The sequence below is a fragment of the Lynx rufus genome, unplaced genomic scaffold, assembly GCF_022079265.1.
Source record: "Lynx rufus isolate CCGP_SWC_20201006 ecotype Redwood Valley unplaced genomic scaffold, mLynRuf1.p SCAF_2, whole genome shotgun sequence".
Taxonomy (NCBI): domain Eukaryota; kingdom Metazoa; phylum Chordata; class Mammalia; order Carnivora; family Felidae; genus Lynx; species Lynx rufus.
The window spans coordinates 179,616,268-179,633,834 of NW_025814834.1; the positions used below are offsets into that span (position 1 = coordinate 179,616,268).

Sequence of the window (17,567 nt, forward strand, 5' to 3'; positions counted from 1 at the left end):
CGGTGGTGCCTGGGTGGCTCAGTCGGTTGAGCTTCCAACTTCGGCTCAGGTCACGATCTCACGTTCATGGGTTCGAGCCCTGCATCAGGCTCTGTGCTGACAGAGTCTGGAACCTGCTTCAGATTCTGTGTCTCCCTCTCTCTCTGCCCCTTCCCTGCTCGCACTCTGTCTCTCAACAATAAATAAATGTTTAAAAAAAAAAATCAAAGAGAAGATGTCCCCAGGAGAGAGAGACAAGTTCATAGGGAGGATGAAACAGTGCTTCCCACCTCACCTGAAGAGCCAGGAGCCATGGGAACTTACTGTTACCTGAACTTAATGTTCTTTGTGGGGATTAGGAAATTAGGTTAAACAACAACTGAAAGATACCATCTCCAAGCTACAATTAAATTTTATTTCTGCTTCAACAATAAATACACCTGAGAGTTATTTTTCCAAATCCCACCTTCTGATCAAATGTCCTTAAAATTGAAATCTCACATTACCCTTAATTGTGATCTAGTCCCACTTGGAAATTATATGTTTAGCTTTAAAACCATGACCTTAAAGCTCAAGTCTTACAGCACTGGCTGCTTAGGCACCTCATGATTAGTTTCGTTCTTATACTAGCACCTACTGGCTATTAGGCTCCAATTTTCATGTCCATGAAGTGATGGAAGTTTTTCACCCACTCAGAAGCTAAGTTTTGATGCATTTGCCTTCGATGGCATCAAATATGTCTTCTAAGGCCTTCTCTACACACTGGACAAACTCCCGGGCATTGCGGCCTGGGTAGGAGGAGATGCTGCAGCCTATCCAGTTGTCATGAACAGCATACCCAATGCCAAAGCCATCAGGGACCACAGGGGCAAAGCCACCAATGTTCATTGCTGGGCTGTTCAGAGTGCTCGTGGACAGGATGTTGTGGTTTATCTGCCCATATGCAGGGTCCAGGTATAGCTCAGGCAGAGCAATCCCCTTGGCTGCTGCCAGGTAACGCAGAGCAAATAAGTGTCGGTCAAAGCCCTGGCCTGTCAAAGACAAAATAGGAAACCAGAGTCTCAGAATCCCGGAATTAAGAGACCTTAGTAAAACCTCCCACCCATAGTAGGAGTCCCCTTCACGGCATCTTTGAGAGTGGAAGAAGGGTCTATCTGCCTCCACATGTGCACCTCCAACTCACTAACCTCTGCAGCAGGGCCTAAAATTAAAGTATGATTTTTAAAATTCTGAAACTGAGTTAGTTTAGTCAAGCAGTCAAGAAAAGTGCACGAAGAGAGCTATGAATTTAAAAACCAAAATAAAACCCAAAGTCCAAGTCAAGTGTAAAAGACATGATTGAGTCACTGGAATAAAATATAAAGGGTATTTGACCAGAGTTCTAATCTCAGCTTTACTGCTAATTTGTTGTGCAATGCTGAGCCAGTGGCCTCAGTTTCCTACCCCTAAAATGGAGAAGGGTGAGACCAGAATGTCTTGGGAGATCCCTTTTACTTCCAGGACTTTTGGCTGCATGAAAAGGACAGGACTATATGGTCCTCCAAATTCTTTCCGGGTCTCCGATTTTACCACAAAGAGGCAAAGGAAGGAGGACACTTAGATTTGGGAAGACCTTCGGAGAAGGCCTATTGATAGGGAGCCAACACACAAGTGAGGTGAAGCAAGAGAGGCCGCAGACTCAGAAATCCTGAACTGTCAGAAGTTAGATGGCCAATAAATAATAATAAATAATAGAAAGACAATCAGCTGAAAGTGACCCTAAGTGAGGATGAAGTTAGACGCATTTCTCCATCCCTGCTTAGGAGGAAAAGAACATTCTGATCCCTAGGCTAGTCTGACTGTTTAGACTGCTAGGGTAGAAAATAATAATCATCTGGGAGTTGGCAGATGGATTAAACTGGGAAAGCGGTGGAAATCAGACTTGGAGTAGAAGAATATTACTGAGGCTTACCCCAGAGCTGAGGGCAACACGACCCAAGGGCATGCTCCCCAACCCCATCTCACCCATTGCTGCTTCTTTGGTCAGCTGGCCGTGGTACGTGGAGCACTTGGTCATCATCTGCTGAAGCTCTCCAGTACTGTGCTTGGAGGGCTCCCTGACGAAGGCCTGGGAACACCTCTTGGTGAAGATGGAGGCCGGGCGGATGGTCTCAGTGCGGCCGTGCTTGAATGCTGCAGTGCTACAGGACTCGTAGGTGGCCACCGTCTGCCCATACTGCCGCAAGAAGGCCATCTGGAAGGCCAGCTGAGCCACCGAGTCAGGGCTCAGCTTCTGCTTCTTCAAGAACTCTTTGCCTCCTCTCTGAAACTGGATGAGGTCGACAGTGAGGGTTTTCACGGTGGCATCGAACTTTTCCTTAGCGGTGCTGATGCCAGTCTTTAAGGCATCGTTCAGCTTGAAGTTAAGCTTCTGCACAGCGACAGAAGAGTCCATGTGGGCTGGCTGGCTCTGTGGGGTGACAGCAGGGGCCTGAGTGCTGTCTTTGAACACTTCGTTAAGAAACCTGAGCACCGCCACCCCATCGCCCCAAGCATGCTCAACGTGGATAGCAGCAGTGCCGTCCTTGGCCATAATGAGGTTAAAGGACTTATCAAACCAGCGGTTTGTGCCGTCACCATGCAGCATGTTGTGACACAAGTGGACGAGGTCCTTAATGGGGAAGTCATCTAGGCAGAGACAGAACACAGCAGAGTCCACTTTCCTCAGGGCCTCCTCATTGCCACCACTCACCAGCTCCTGCCTGAGCTCTGCCCAGACGTCTCGGTTCTCGGTGGTCAGATACGCCAGGGGAAACTCGGGGGCAGGGCTACTGTCTGAGAGAATGTACTTCAGATGAGCCTGGATTTCAGAGGCACCCACAATGTTTCCGTCTTGATCTAGGACATCAAAAACATAGAAATGTCCTTTTCTTAGGACCAGGAGGTGCCTAGCCTTCTCATTAGTAAAGAGTTCATCCCGAATGGGTTTGGGTAAACGGGTTGAATTGAAAAGCCGAAAATATTGGGACATATCCAGGGGATAAGCATTGACCAAGTAGGCCCCATACCAGGACAGAGAAGAAGGCACAAAGCGTATGAGTCTCTTGAAGGTATCAGTGTCACTTTTCGCAGGGTTCAAGTGGAAAACCTCTGGCTCCAAAAGACCAGCCCGAAGTGTCTTCAGAAACCGGATGGCAGAAACAGTCATGTTGGTTGCCCTGGTGAGCTGGTCATTATACTCAGACTTTGGGTCAGGGTTGAATGCCATAAATGGATTAAAATTCAAGACAATGGAGTCTCGAGCAGACAGGTACATATCAAACCAGGGGCCTAAAAAATAAAAGTAAAAAAGAACAACATAAAAAGTTAATGTAGTCCCTAAAGATAAAATTTGAGAGAGAAAAACAAGCATATGCAGAGAAAAATGACATCAGCCTCCAGAGGGTGAAATTCCCTAATTATTTTTCCGATCTGCAATAATTCACGACCTGTACACCATCTTTTGCATGTGGCTTCTATCACTTACTATGTTTCTGAGGTTCAGCCATGTTGTAGCGTGTATCAGTTCTTCATTCTTTTTATTGCTGAGTAATGTTCCATTATACCACATTTTGTTTGTCCATTCATTGGTTGACTGACCTTTGATTGCTTCCGCTTTTTGGTTATTATGAGCAATGCTGGTGTGTACAAGTTTTTGTGTGGATGGATATTCTCAATTCTCCTAGGGCAATAGCTAGGAATGAAATTGTGAGGTCACGTAGTTAAGTCTGTGTTTAATCTTTTGAGGAACTGCCAGGTTGTCTTCCAAAGTGGCTGCACCATTTTCACCATGCATGAGGGTTCCAATTTCTCCATGTCCTGGGCAACATTAATTATTGTCTGTCGTTTTGACTACAGCCATTCTGGTGGGTATATCATTGTGGTTTTGATTTGCATTTCCCTAGGTTTATTGCTTTTTCTTTCTCATTCTATTTCCTTTCTTGACTCTCAAAGAAATACAGTAACATCTCATCTGTATGCACGCTCAAACGGAACAGGTGTTAGTTCCCACCCATTTCCTTGGATTTCTCTTGTTTTATCTCCTTTCAGGGACAACATTCACACTTGGCTGTCAACCTAACGTGGGGGAAAGTATTCACCATCAGTCTGGGTACGCTGTACATTTGTGTACTCCCGCTTTTAAGAAATGCTCAAAAAGCAATTAGAAATAATAGCCAGTGTGTGTGGATCATCCAAACTAGCCTTCTACATTCCTGTGGATATTTCACCTGTAAAAATTCCAGAAGCAATATTTTATCAGAAAATGTGTCTACCACGGGCGCCTGGGTGGCTCAGTCGGTTAAGCGTCCATCTCTCGAAATCGGCTCAGGTCATGATCTCACGGTGAGTTCGAGCCCTATGTTGCACTCTGCATTGACAATAAGGAACCTTCTTGGGATTCTCTCTCTCTCAAAATAAATAAATAAATAAATAAATAAATAAATAAATAAATAAACAAACAAACAAACAAACATAAAAAAAAAAGCCAACCTTAAGCCAGTGGCAGAGAAAGCTAAGAGATAACATGATTTACACAGCAGAACCCCCAGAATGCGTAGTATTTGGCAGACTTAGGTTTTCTTCTCTGGAGAAAGTAAAACTAGGGACAGAAGTCATAGGTGAGATCTCAAGGCTTCTTCCCTTACTCTACTCCTACAACAGTAGCAACCGGGGAACATACCATTTGGCAGTTTAACGGAAAAGCCTTTCTTGGGAGTCTAACCCAGAGACATTAGTACAAGGGCACCCCAAGGAAATGGTTTAGCCGGGTCACATTACAGTGAAGTTCTGACGGACCAGCCCCACCCTCATCCACAGAGCTTTTCAATATCTCACTCAAATCTAAGACAACAGAGAAGGATTATGAAGGATCTGAAGAAAGAAAAGCAGGCAAAACAAATAGAGAAAAAAGCAACTTGGAGACAGACTACGAAGGAAGATGAGAAAAAAACTTCCCCAATAAATTATTAAGCATATAGAAAACGAAACAAAATAAAGTAGAAGACCATTATTAACTTAAGAGGAAAAAAGTTCACACAGGAACAGGAAAAACAATCTCAGTATGCTCCACGACTCAGTTGACAATAGGGTATATGTGGTCCTTAGTATAAACACTACGTATCGAGCAAACCAAAATGACAAACAACCACACTGCAATAATCAGGGAATGGGACGTGTGCATGTACACTCATATGTGTGGTGGGGACATGAGCGACTGCTCGGTTCTGGTCTTCCACAGTGAGACGTCAGCAGATAATGCCTACAACTGAAAAAGTTAAGAAGCAGTGATAACGGGCATGTGATGTGCAGAATGGGGGTAGACAGCAGAAGAATGAGCAGCTGGAGGTAAGAAGCGGGAAACTAGGGGAGGGTCAGGAAATTGCCATTTTTCCAAACAAGACTGGTAGAACCATTGATTCTGTAAACTATGTGCATGTATAACCTTATGAAAATATAAACTAAGTTAAAAGAAGTTCTGTGAGAACAGAGGCAGAAAAAACAAACTCTGAAAGGAGAGGGAGGAGAACTGAAAGGTTTCCTGCAAAAATCATCCCACTTGGATGTTTTTTGTCTTTTCTGTTTAAAATTGAGATATAAATGACATAACACACTGTGTTCCTTTCAGGTGTACAACCCAACGATTCGGTATTTGTATATGTCGCACAACGATCCCCACAGTAAGTCTAATTAACACCCATCACCACACACTGTTATAAAAGCTTCTTGTCTTGTGATGACACTTCTCAAGATCTGCACTCTTATCACCTTTCAAATATACAATAGTATTAACTATAGTCATGATGCTGTACATTATATCCCATGACGTATTTCTTTTATAACTGGAAGTCTGCACCTTTTGACCCCCTTTGACCATTTTGCCTGTCCCCCCGCCGCCACCCCCCACCATCAATGGCAACCACATACTTGGGTCTTAAAGAAAGAATTTGCCAGGTTAAAAAATGGTAGTGGGAACAACATGGATAAAGACACAGAAGAATGAAAGACTAAATAAACAGTGAGTTGTTGAGTTTTGTTGAGGCATAAGACTATCATGGAGAAGAGTAAGGGATGAGGCTGGAGAGGGCAGTTAGGCCAGAGTGTGAAGCGTCTAGGATGATATATGCAGGACACAGGACTTAATCCTGCATCCTTTTCAAACAGAACCAATGATCAGGCTCTGTCTCGGTCCTACCTACAGAGCAGGCAAGACATTGCTCCTCAGCACTGACTCCAGGTGAGATCTTAGTGGAGGAGGAATTCACTCAGCCTTCATGTTTACCTCAGAAAGAGAGGATGAGGGGCGCTTGGGTGGCTCAGTTGGTTGAGCGTCCGACTTCGGCTCAGGTCATGATCTCACGGTCTGTGGGTTCGAGCCCCGCGTCGGGCTCTGTGCTGACAGCTCAGAGCCTGGAGCCTGCTTCTGATCCCTCTCTCTCTGCCCCTCCCCCACTCTCACTTTGTCTCACTCTGTCTCAAAAATAAATAAGTGTAAAAAAAAAATTTAAAAAAAAAGAAGAAAAAGAAAGAGAGGATGAGACATTACTCTGGTGGGCTGGTCTCACCAAAAATATTCTGAGACCAAAACAGGACAGATGATGCCTTACTTTCCACTGTGGAGGGCTCCAGGAATAGCGTGCCCACAGCCCAGCCCACCTACCTGAAATGTAGCTCGTATGTTTATTCTCCTTGTCCTGAGCAACTAGCTGCTCATGCAGTTCTTTTCCAATCCCATTTTCAAAGCTCTTGCAAAACTGTTCTGTCTTCCTGAAATGTTCAAGAAAAGATAGAATCAAACCATGGCAGGAAATACATGATTTCCAGACTCATGGCCAAGAACTCTTACACAGAGTTGTGGGGCCCCTGTAGCATATCCCTAGAACCTGGGACTGAAATCAGGAAGTCCCTCTGAGCAAGAAGAACAGCCACCAATCCCAAACAGATACATTTAGGATATCTTCTTAAAATAACTGATCGGGAAGATCAATCGACATCTCACACAACAATCTATAATCTAGGAGGCAGCTTGGTATGGAGAAAAGGACATAAGCTTTGGAGTCAAGGAGAGCTGAGTTTTAATTCGAGCTTTGTTACTGTCAAACTATGGGACCCTGGACATGTGACTTGATCTAAGTCTTGGTCTCTTAATGTGTAAAACAGAAATAATATACCACCTTACAAAATTAAAAAAAGTATTTTTAAAGCTAAGGATTCAGGATAGTTTTAAACCTAATACTTAGTAACTGGTAGCTATTAAATCATAACTATGTCAAGAGAAGCTTCAAGTGACTAATATGGAATATTTAAAAGCAGAGGACTAGATTATGAACAATTCATCTACATTTTCCATCACTGTTCAGTGAAGGACTCTGTGATTCTAATGACAGTGCCAGTTATCTGCACAAAACCTTCCATTATGGAAAAGTGGGATAGAAGAATTTAATGCAACCCACTTTTGACAATATCCAATATTATTTTCCACTTCCATGCTGAACTAGTTTCCTAGGACTGCCATCACAAAATGCCACAAACTGGATGGCTTAAAACAACAGAAATGTATTCTCTTTTAGTTCTTTGAAGTACAAAGTCAAGGTGTTGACAGGGCCGTATTCTCTTTCTGCTCCACGCCTTTCTCTTCGTTTCTGGTGTTACCAGCTATTCTTGGCATTCTTTGGCTTATTGGTGCATTCCAATCTGCCTTCATCATCACATGGCTGTCTCTGTGTCTCTTCTCCTCTTCTTATAAGGATGCCAGTCATACGAAATTAAGGACCCACCCTACTCCAGTATGAACTCAACTAATTACACCTGCAACAGTCCTATTCCCAAATAAAGTCACATACTAAGGTTCCCAGAAGGGAATGAATTGGGGTGGGGGGAAGGCAGCATCCTATCCAGCTCAGTACACATGCTCAACAAGCAAACTGCTGGTCTGCCATGTGCTCTCCTCAATGAACTCCCTACCAACAGCACATGCCCTCTGCCAATGACCATTACCAGCTAGCCTCCAGGTCCACCTGACAAGATACAGTATAAATTTGGCATTCTGGCTTATAAACCATTGCCTGTTGAGTCTGGTTAGACACAATGTCACTTCAGGGCTTGCTCAGCCCCTCCTGAGTGAAGATCTATTTCCTAAACTTGAAAATGTAAGGACGGGGTCCCAGATTTCTGGAGACCCAACTGGATCACAGACACTTCATGAAACTACTACTTGCCAGCCTCTCTTGAACCACCCAACCATGGTCATTCAGGGTTCTCTGCATTTACCTGAACTGGCCATCATCCAAGAGAGGCTTCTGTGCACGGAGGTATCTCCTAATGGTGTCTTCAAGTTTAGGAATAGGCAGCCTGGAAAAAAACTAAGTATAAGTGTGACAATATGTGGAAGGGGTCAATTAGCTTCATAACCCAAACTAATAACTAATTACCAGATAATTAATTTCCTTCCAAAAACAAAAACAAAAACCAATAATGGGAATCCACAAACAAATCAGAATAGAAGGATTTACTAATGTAAGTATCAATAGTAACTTTTTTTTTAGGTAAAATAAGAACTTTCTAAGGTCTTAATGGTGAATTTCATAGGCGAAATAAATATTCAAATAACAGATTCAAAATGGGGAAGTGGAAGCCGCCTGAAGCATTCCTGTTTCCTAGTCACAATTACAATACCTGTGTTAACCCTATATTGGTACTGATTTTAATCCTACTCTTAATTGGAACAACTGCACTTTTCTTCCCCAAGATGAAAACAGAAAGTTCTATTTTTTAACTTTCCTTGTGCATTTTATGAGAGAAAATCATACAGAAATGAAGCACAGTCCTGTCCAAGGGCCAGCCAAATATGGGATTGACCGTCAAGCTATGCCCAGCCACCAAGAGTCCTTTGAGGAGAACCAGATCTTCCTGTGTGTGTACTTACTCATCATTCTCTACCAGTACAATCCCAATGATGGCTATGGTGATAAAGTTACTGGTCCACAGTGGAATGAAAACACACGGACAGCAGAGTGAGGTGTACTTTCTTTCATGTCAGTAATTTTATTAAATGATATAGCCTATAATACCAAAACTTAATCGTGGTTTGCGAAGTTACCTCTGTCAGCTCAAAATCAGCACTAATATATTCAAAATATCTAAATATAGCAGCCATTTTGGAAAACTGTGAAGTTATCCATAAAACACAGTTTAAAAGCCTACTATATGTAAGACATACTGTGATTCTTCAGTTTATTTTTCAATGCATGTTTATCAAAAACATGATGTCAAAATTAATCTGAATTATTTACAGTCAGTATGGACTTAGCTGCACTGAGTAACCACTCATAACACTTTAACGCCATCAATTATTGTCCTTATATTCGTGGAACTACACAGAACATCTCAAATATTACCTCAGCTACCTCATAATTATCTACTCATAGTTATCTACCTAATTTTCTCAACTTTGTTTTAATACAATAGGGACATTAACAAAAGTTCTTTTTAGTTTTTTTTAAATGTTTATTTATTTTTGAGAGACAGAGAGAGACAGAGCGCGAGCAGGGGAGGGGCAGAGAGAGGGGGAGACACAGAATCCAAAGCAGGCTCTAGGCTACAAGCTGTCAGCACAGAGCCCAACGTGGGGCTCGAGCCCACAGACTGCGAGATCATGACCTGAGCTGAAGTCAGCACTTAACCAACTGAGCCACCCAGGCGCCCCCAAAAGTTCTTTTAAACAAAATTCTAAATTAGAGGCAACAGCAGTTTTAGAAAAATAGTCCTTATTAGGGGCGCCTGGGTGGCTCAGTCAGTTGCGCATTCTACTTCGGCTCGGGTCATAATCTCATGGTTCGTGAGTTCGAGTCCCGCATCAGGCTCCACGCTGTCATGCGGATTCTTTCTCTCTCCCTCTGCCCCTCCCTCGCACGCACACTTTCTCTAAATAAACAAACTTAAAAAAAAAAAATCTGACTATTCTAAAACACCATTTGCTTTCAGATTTCTCTCCAAAGAAAGTCGCCCCTCAACTTCTAGGAAGGACCAGCACCCTCCTGACCCCCATCACCTGCATTAAACAAGTCTCTTTCCTCTCAAAGCCAAGTACCACCTTCTCCCCATCCTCATCTGTTGGCTACTCTAAAGGGGGGTGGGAAGTAAACCAGCTCCCGGGTGGGAAGGGGTGAAGCCCTGATTTTTAGTATTTACCAATTTCTGTAACTCTCCCACCAGGCAAATTTCAAGCTACGAACACAATGCCACTGAATGTGGAGCTGGGAAGAACTGCAGAGTTGGCTCTCGTGGTTACAGTGATGCACAGAGAGGGAAGCTCGCCACTCATCAGGATCCTTCCTTGAAACTTCTGACCTCCACCAGTACATGGGCTGCCAGAGAACAAGCACTGATTACTCCTTCCCTTCCTCCCCCAGCCCTGATTCTTCTCCATCACATTTAGTGGGTTATGTACTGTGTACTCTCCCCCATAAGACTGCAAACTGTGAGATCCTTAAGGACATCAAAGATGGAGTTAGAAATTCTCTCCTCCCGCCCTGCTAGTGTTTTTTCCATCATCTTCTGAGTCTCTTTTCCCTATGTCCTCTTTCTCTAAAAGTGCATGTTTTCTCAAGACTCGGTCCTCTGCCCTCCCCTGTCTACTCTGTCATTAACCTTTCTGCTCTGATACTTTCATTTCTGACGCACAGGCTCCTCCAAGCAGGTACTGAGATGCAAAATGGAACGTATGCAAGGGAGCATGACCCTGCCGACTGCAGATTTATTCTGTCTAGGGACAGTGTGGTATGCTGGAAAAGCGTAAGCATTGAAGCCAGACAAACCTGAGTTTAGTTATAAACAAGTCACTTTTCAGAAGATAGACCAGTGGTTACCAGGGATGGGAGGGGGGCAGGGAGTGACTGCTAATGAGTACGGGTGTTTTTTGCGGGGGACAGAAGGGAATGAAAATGAACTGAACAGTGGTGATGGTCGCACAACTCTTGTGATACACAAAAAATCTCTGTGTACACGTTTACAAAGTGAACAGTATCTCAACAAAGCTGTTAAAAATTTTTTAAAACAAGTCCCTTTTCACCTCTGGTGATCAGTGTTGTCTTTAGTAAGATAACGGAAGTGAAAAAGGTGGTCTCTAAGGCCCCTCTACAATTCTGTGACTATAACTTCAGGAGTCACATTGATTCTTCCCCTTACAAGCCAGCATAGCTGCAGTGGCTAATCTGGTTTCATCATTCACAGCTATGTGACTTTGGGCACACCACTCAACCTATACCTGATTTTCCTCATCTATAAAATGGGGATAATATTAGTACGTGCCTCCTAGGGGCACCTGCGTGGCTCAGTTAAGCATCTGACTTCGGCTCAGGTCATGATCTCACGGTGAGTTTGAGCCCTACATCGGGCTCTGTGCTGTCTGTCAGTGTAGAGCCTGCTTCGGACCCTCTGTCCCCCTCACTCTCTGCCCCTCCCCCACTCATGCACACTCTTGTGTCCATGCACACGCCTGCTCTCTCAAAAATAAACATTAAAAAAATTTTTTTGATATTAATATGTACCTCCTAGGGTTCTGTGCAGATTAAATGAGGCAATGCATGTCACTGACTTAGAATAGTGCCTGGCACCTAGTAAGCACTCAATTAAATACGACGTTTTTTTTTTTTTTAATCTACTCAGTCCTTAAGTCCTATAGATCCAAATTCTGCCATTAGACTGTTCACATCCCTAGGGAACTAGCTCATCACCTCTTCCTCAGTGCCCAGCACAACGTTTCACCATTTCTATTGTTTTGCCTGCCTTCCATGTATTCCCTCTTCTTCTGGTAACAGCACCCCTCCTACTCAAGTCCCTCTGGTTCAGGTGGAGCTGACTCCAACCCAAATCCATGGAGTGGGCTTACAGCTTACTGGTTCAGACCCAATGAGACTCAGGATGAACCTATAAAACTTAATTACAGGATTTTTTTTTGCACAGTTAGGAGGGGCAAATCTCTACTAGCTGAGGTCACTAAAAGGTTGGGGTCTCTTAAGTGGTGGCTGCCACTTTGTCACCATAAGGAGAGAGCCTGGCTAAGAATGGAATCACACAAATGAATAGCTTCGAGTGGAAAGGCAAAAGAGTCTTGATGACATCATTTGAGCCCTTAATCCAACCTGGATTTTGCAGGTCTGTGAGTCCCTATACTTGTTTGCTTAGGCCAGTTTAGTTCGGTAACTTGCTACCACAAAGGCCAGTAAGTGTTCACTTATAGGCAACATTGCCTGTCTTATCTTTAGAAATCAAGTCGCAAGGTCACCCCCAGACTCTTGGCAGCTCCTTAAAGAATACCAAAAGGGGTTTCATTTGCACACCTGTAGTTTCTTGTGCTGCCTGTGATGTAATTCATCAGGTGCCTTGAAAGAGGTAGTTAGGGACTTGAGAGATGCCTGGCAGTTCCATCTTAACCACGTGGGTTCTCCTTCCCCACCCGCAATCTAGAGAATCCCCATCTAACATTATCTGTTATAAAAGTAAACACCAAGCAGATATATCTCACTAATTATCCCTTGTGTAAATGACTCTGTGTAAGTGACCTGCTATCATTACCCAGCTTCCAAGCAGCAGGCACTTCACTGTTCTTCCTGCCAAGAACACAGCTAAAAAACCCTTTGTAATTTTTACACAATCTAGTTATCACTGGAATAAAGCCGATCTATTTTAAGGACATGCCCCTGGGGCCTACCCAGAACCTTACTGTTTCTACCTGTTATCCTCCATACCTTGGACATTCTGGCCTCACCTCCCTCCCTGTCTGAATTCTAGAGAACCTGCCCATTCTGTCTTGAACATCAACTATCATCTAAAATGATTAGGGATTGGGGCGCCTGGGTGGCGCAGTCGGTTAAGCGTCCGACTTCAGCCAGGTCACGATCTCGCGGTCCGGGAGTTCGAGCCCCGCGTCAGGCTCTGGGCTGATGGCTCGGAGCCTAGAGCCTGTTTCCGATTCTGTGTCCCCTCTCTCTCTGCCCCTCCCCCGTTCATGCTCTGTCTCTCTCTGTCCCAAAAATAAATAAACGTTGAAAAAAAAAAATAAAATAAAACGATTAGGGATTAAAAGACAAAATAATATTGACATTTATTGTGAATCAACTATACAATTTAAATGGTGACCAATATTATTTTTTTTAAAGACACAATGGGTCTCTCCCAATCCCTACCCCAATGCGTGTGCACGCGCACGTGCACACATGCACACACACACACACACACACACACACACACCCCTAGCCCAATTCTAATAACTTAGGGCCCAAATGGTGATTCTTTACTTTGGGCTGGGCTCTCCATAAACTTCTCAACATTTCTGAACATGTCATGCATTTTCAGGCTTCTGTTCCTGGGCACTAGCTGCTCTATCCTTCCCTCACTTCTCTCACTTAGTGATCGTCAAATTCTGCAAACGTCACCTCCTCTGTGAAGCTTCCCTTACTCGCCCAGGCACCATCACTCCTACCTCCACACTGACACAATAGTTGCCACCAAGCACATCCTATACATGCAACACATGTGTGCCTAATGCAGCTATAGTACTTATGATTATCTACTAAGTACTTACCAGATTTGTATTAAAGGCACTATATGAGGGTATTTAATTCTAACAATCCCGAGAGAAAGGTAACATTATCATCCCAAGTTTAAGGTTAGATGACTTTTGCTTATACCCGTGCAGTTAGTATGAAGTTGAGCTGGATTAAAAATAACATATGGGATGCCTGGGTGGCTCAGTCAAACATCTGACTTCTGCACCGGTCACGATCTCACGGTTCACAGGTTCGAGCCCCACCTCAGGCTCTCTGCTGTCAGCACAGAGCCCACTTCGGACCCTCTGTCCCCTTCTCTCTCTCTGCCCTCCCCCTATTTTCATGCTCTCTTTCTCTCTCTCAAAAGAAAGAAATAAACTTAAAAAAATATTTGAAAACAATAATGAGATCTAACTCCTGCCTCAAGATCTTGTGAAAAAGTGACAGGACTAGAGCCATTTTAAAATGGAGTTGAAGCAGCCATTGTAGAGAAACTGCCTTACTTGCTTTTGTTTGAACTGGCCAAAACCTTCTGGACAAAATGGTAATTGTTTTTAAACAATTGTTTGAGAAGTCAACAGGAGAACAAACATCGTGATCACAAGACTGATGGCTATGGACATTCCAGAAAAAAAAGAAAAGTCAGCAGTTAATATATACCCTGGAGTAGTTTGGCTTGTAAGCATGTGTAGGCAACCTTTGTTCCCCCTTTTAATTCAACTCATGTAACTGCCCCCTATCTCTTCCTCATATAAACCTGTTGCTTTCACCCTACAAGTGGGAATCTTATTTGGGTATGTACTTGAATCTGTGCTCCCCACACTGCAATTCTTTAATCCCAAAGAAATGCTCATCTGCCTCTCATTGCAGCTCTTTATTTTCAGGTTGACAATCTTAACCACGATGAAATGTTGCTTCCCATTTATCACATTATATCTTAACTATCTGTCAAATCTCCCCCCCCCCGCCCCCTCCCCATATGTACACTCCTCACCATGACTGATTGGTCTCCAAATCCATACCAATAAATGTGTCTCAAATTAATAATGTGAATGAGTCGGTCAGGTTGATCCACCCTTTGTCCCCTTAGGGCTTGCAGTTTTATATTCTGAGGCTAACTGTTCAGTGTATATAAATAGAGCCCTTAAAAAATAACACCTAATTGAACTATACATCTAAAAATGGTTAAAAAGCTAAATTTTATGCAATGTATATTGACCACACTAAAGAAGAGCCTAGAAAAAAAATCATAACACCTAAAAAACAAACAAATGACGGTGCAAGGGTTCTTAGGAGGAAAGTGAGTCCAAGGCCACTGGGTCATAAGGTGGCAGTGATATGACAGGAAGAGGGAGGGAATGGGATCCAATTGGACCACCACAAAAGGACTAGTCCTTCTCCAGGCCAATGGCTTAAAATAGTTCCCTATTTTGGGCATCTTACCTCACTCTATCCTCACATTAGCACTATGAAGTATGTGTTCCATTCCTACCTTGCAGGGAAGAACCGTGGCTCAAAGAAATTAGCAGAACTGCCTGAAGTTACAAAAGCATCAGATCTAGCATATGAGGCCAAGTTCTACCAGACTTCAAAGCCAGGGCTCTTCACCAAGTGGGACATCAAAATGAGTGTCACAGATAATACATTTTGCCAGCCTAGAATCTCAGAGATAAAAGGAATCTCATCTTATCTAACCACCAGTTTACAACTGAGGTAACAGAGGCCTGGGTGTCCTTGCTGAAAGTTATGCATTGATGTTGATGACTCCGACAGGTTTTTCTGCTGTAGGTTGGAGGAAATGATCTGGAGTATTACTCTCAGCTTTCTAATTCTAGTGGAGAAAATCCCTCTGATCTTAAACCGGGCTGGAGCCCAGGCCTGCCTGAAAGTCAGATGCAACTGGGCTTGGCAAGTGAAGGGAGCTTCTGTCATTCTTCACCTTTCCCCCACATACGGGCTCAGCTTACAGAGGATTCGCCTACAGGCACACAGGCCACTTTTTCTTTCTCTCTCTCCCTTCCTCCTGCCAAATTTAAGCACTGGGGTTGGGGCTAGATAATCTCATTTTAGTCTGCTTTAGATGTCTGCACAGTTATTTCACCTCAAATGATATTCCTGAGAGGGCGGGGGTGGGCAGCAGGGATAACAACGGGTTAAACAGCTGCTGGATGTGGAGAAAAATACCAACCTAGTAGTTGGGGATGATACCTGTGATACAATCTATGTTCTGTTCATGGGATGGGGAGCCCTGGCCTCCAGCTTCTGGACTGGGAGATCCCCGATGGCAGTTTGGTGAGAGAGGAAGCGAGAACGGTCTTTGAGACAAATTTGGGACTAGGCACCAGGAACTAACCGGTGAGTGAGTAGAGAAGTTAAAGTCTGGTTTCAGATGGTAAAAGAACTTCAGGAAGTCTCTAACATTGAAAAAGGAGCCCTGGCAGCTGAGATTAAGGCTGGGAGTTGAAAGGCTGGGAAAACCGAAAGTTTTTTTTTTATATTAAAGAAAATACCGGGTGAGGGGCGCTTGAGTGGCTCAGTCGGTTTAGTATCCAACTCTTGGTTTTGGTTCAGGTCATGATCTCATAGTTCCTGAGATGAAGCCTTGCGTAGGGTTCTGTGCTGACAGCAAGGAACCTGCTTGGGATTCTCTCTCCCTCCCTCTCTCTGCCCCTCCCTCATGCATTCTAAATAAATAAATAAATAAATAAATAAATAAATAAATAAATAAATAAATAAGAAAAAAGAAAAGAAAATACTGAGTAAAAAAAAAATACTGGGTGAGAAAGGGAGAGGAAGATTTATTGGGTTTTCATAGGGAAGTGCACTCGGTGAAGCATTTTAGAAGGTGGAGAGGGTAGTTAAGGTGAGGAGGAATACAGAAGAATAAAAGAATTGGGGTAGGTTCTGGATCTCAGCTGAATAAGACTTTGAGAGGAGCACTGAGGGTGGTGTCTAGAATTCTACCAGGGGGCTGGAGTTGAAGAGGGTGATGTGGGTTAGAAAGGATATTTTAGGGGGAGAAACCTAGGGGTAGCTGAGGAAGGTCTGGAAGGGATGAAGAGTGCTGATGTTGGGGGAGGGTAAGGTGAACACTCGAGGAGTGTAGTGGGTATTGGATGAGCTGCTATAAGAGCAGAGTACTGGAGGCACAGGGAGTGGGGCTGAGCAACAGGCTTGAGGGCGGAGTGCTGGGAAAAGTTGAGGGAGGGTAACTATTATGTATCAGGAATTGGCCTGTCCATATTCTGGGCAGGAACGCGGGGCAGTCATGAAAGTACTTCAGGGGACACCCTAGTTGGAGGGGTAAGGTTGGTGTTGGAGATATGCAGGTTGGGCATTTTTCAGGAAGAAATATGAGGGACTCTTCGGTATCAGGATGGAAGCTGGGTTACTGGAGAAAGAATTCGAGAAGGGTTAAAGATGGAGAATCCGAGCGAGCAATGGGGGGTGGGGGGTGGGGTTCTGGTAGAGAATTTGAACGTACTGAGGCTCCTCTACCAGGAGACTCTCAAAGTGACAGTATTTCCAGATTGCGTGTTACGACAGCGTCCCAGGGAGGGGGTTCGGGTGGAAGCGGGTCCAGTAGAAGAGTCGTGAGTGACTCACGGGAGTGAAGGTTGGGGCCGGTCCTGGAGGGCAGCGGGGACCGGGAAGCCGGGCTCACCTGGGCAGGCTGTCCTGGTAGTGCATGGTGGGCACGATGCTGCGATGCAGGTACTCGCCGGACCCCGAGCTCGCGCTAAGGGGCCGACACAGGGGCCCCGGGCCAACTGCAGGGCCCCGGGGCCAGGCGCGCAGCAGCAGGCGGGCCACCATCGTCCCGGACGGCGAGAAGGCAGGGAATGGGGGATTTGAGGGGACAGAGACAAGGCCGCCACCCCGAGGTCCCCGGGTCACCGGATCAGCGCCGTGGGTCCGGCTAGCGTCGGTCCGCCGAGCTACTTCCGGCCCTCCAGCTCCGCCCACGAAAGGGCCAGCCCCCGGCCCCGCCCACGAACGGCCCCGCCCGCCAGCGGGCCCCGC

General features: G+C 44.6%; 1 protein-coding gene across 3 annotated transcripts; it reads right to left on the bottom strand.

Moving 5' to 3' along the window:
- Positions 1-373: 373 nt before the first annotated feature.
- On the bottom strand, positions 374-17,467 carry CPT2 (carnitine palmitoyltransferase 2). 3 transcript variants are annotated; one of them, XM_047084650.1, is made up of 6 exons: positions 17,209-17,467; positions 8,266-8,346; positions 6,656-6,762; positions 2,711-3,288; positions 1,984-2,428; positions 374-1,010 (listed from the first exon to the last, which is right to left on the bottom strand). In XM_047084650.1, exons 1-6 carry the CDS (start codon positions 17,358-17,360, stop codon positions 679-681), a joined length of 1,695 nt encoding a protein of 564 aa, XP_046940606.1. In that variant the 5' UTR covers positions 17,361-17,467; the 3' UTR covers positions 374-678. The 3 variants fall into 3 exon arrangements, with proteins under 3 accessions (XP_046940606.1, XP_046940604.1, XP_046940607.1); XM_047084648.1 differs by having other exon boundaries at positions 1,984-3,288; XM_047084651.1 differs by lacking the exons at positions 6,656-6,762; positions 8,266-8,346; positions 17,209-17,467 and adding an exon at positions 3,485-4,292 and having other exon boundaries at positions 1,984-3,288.
- Positions 17,468-17,567: the final 100 nt, after the last annotated feature.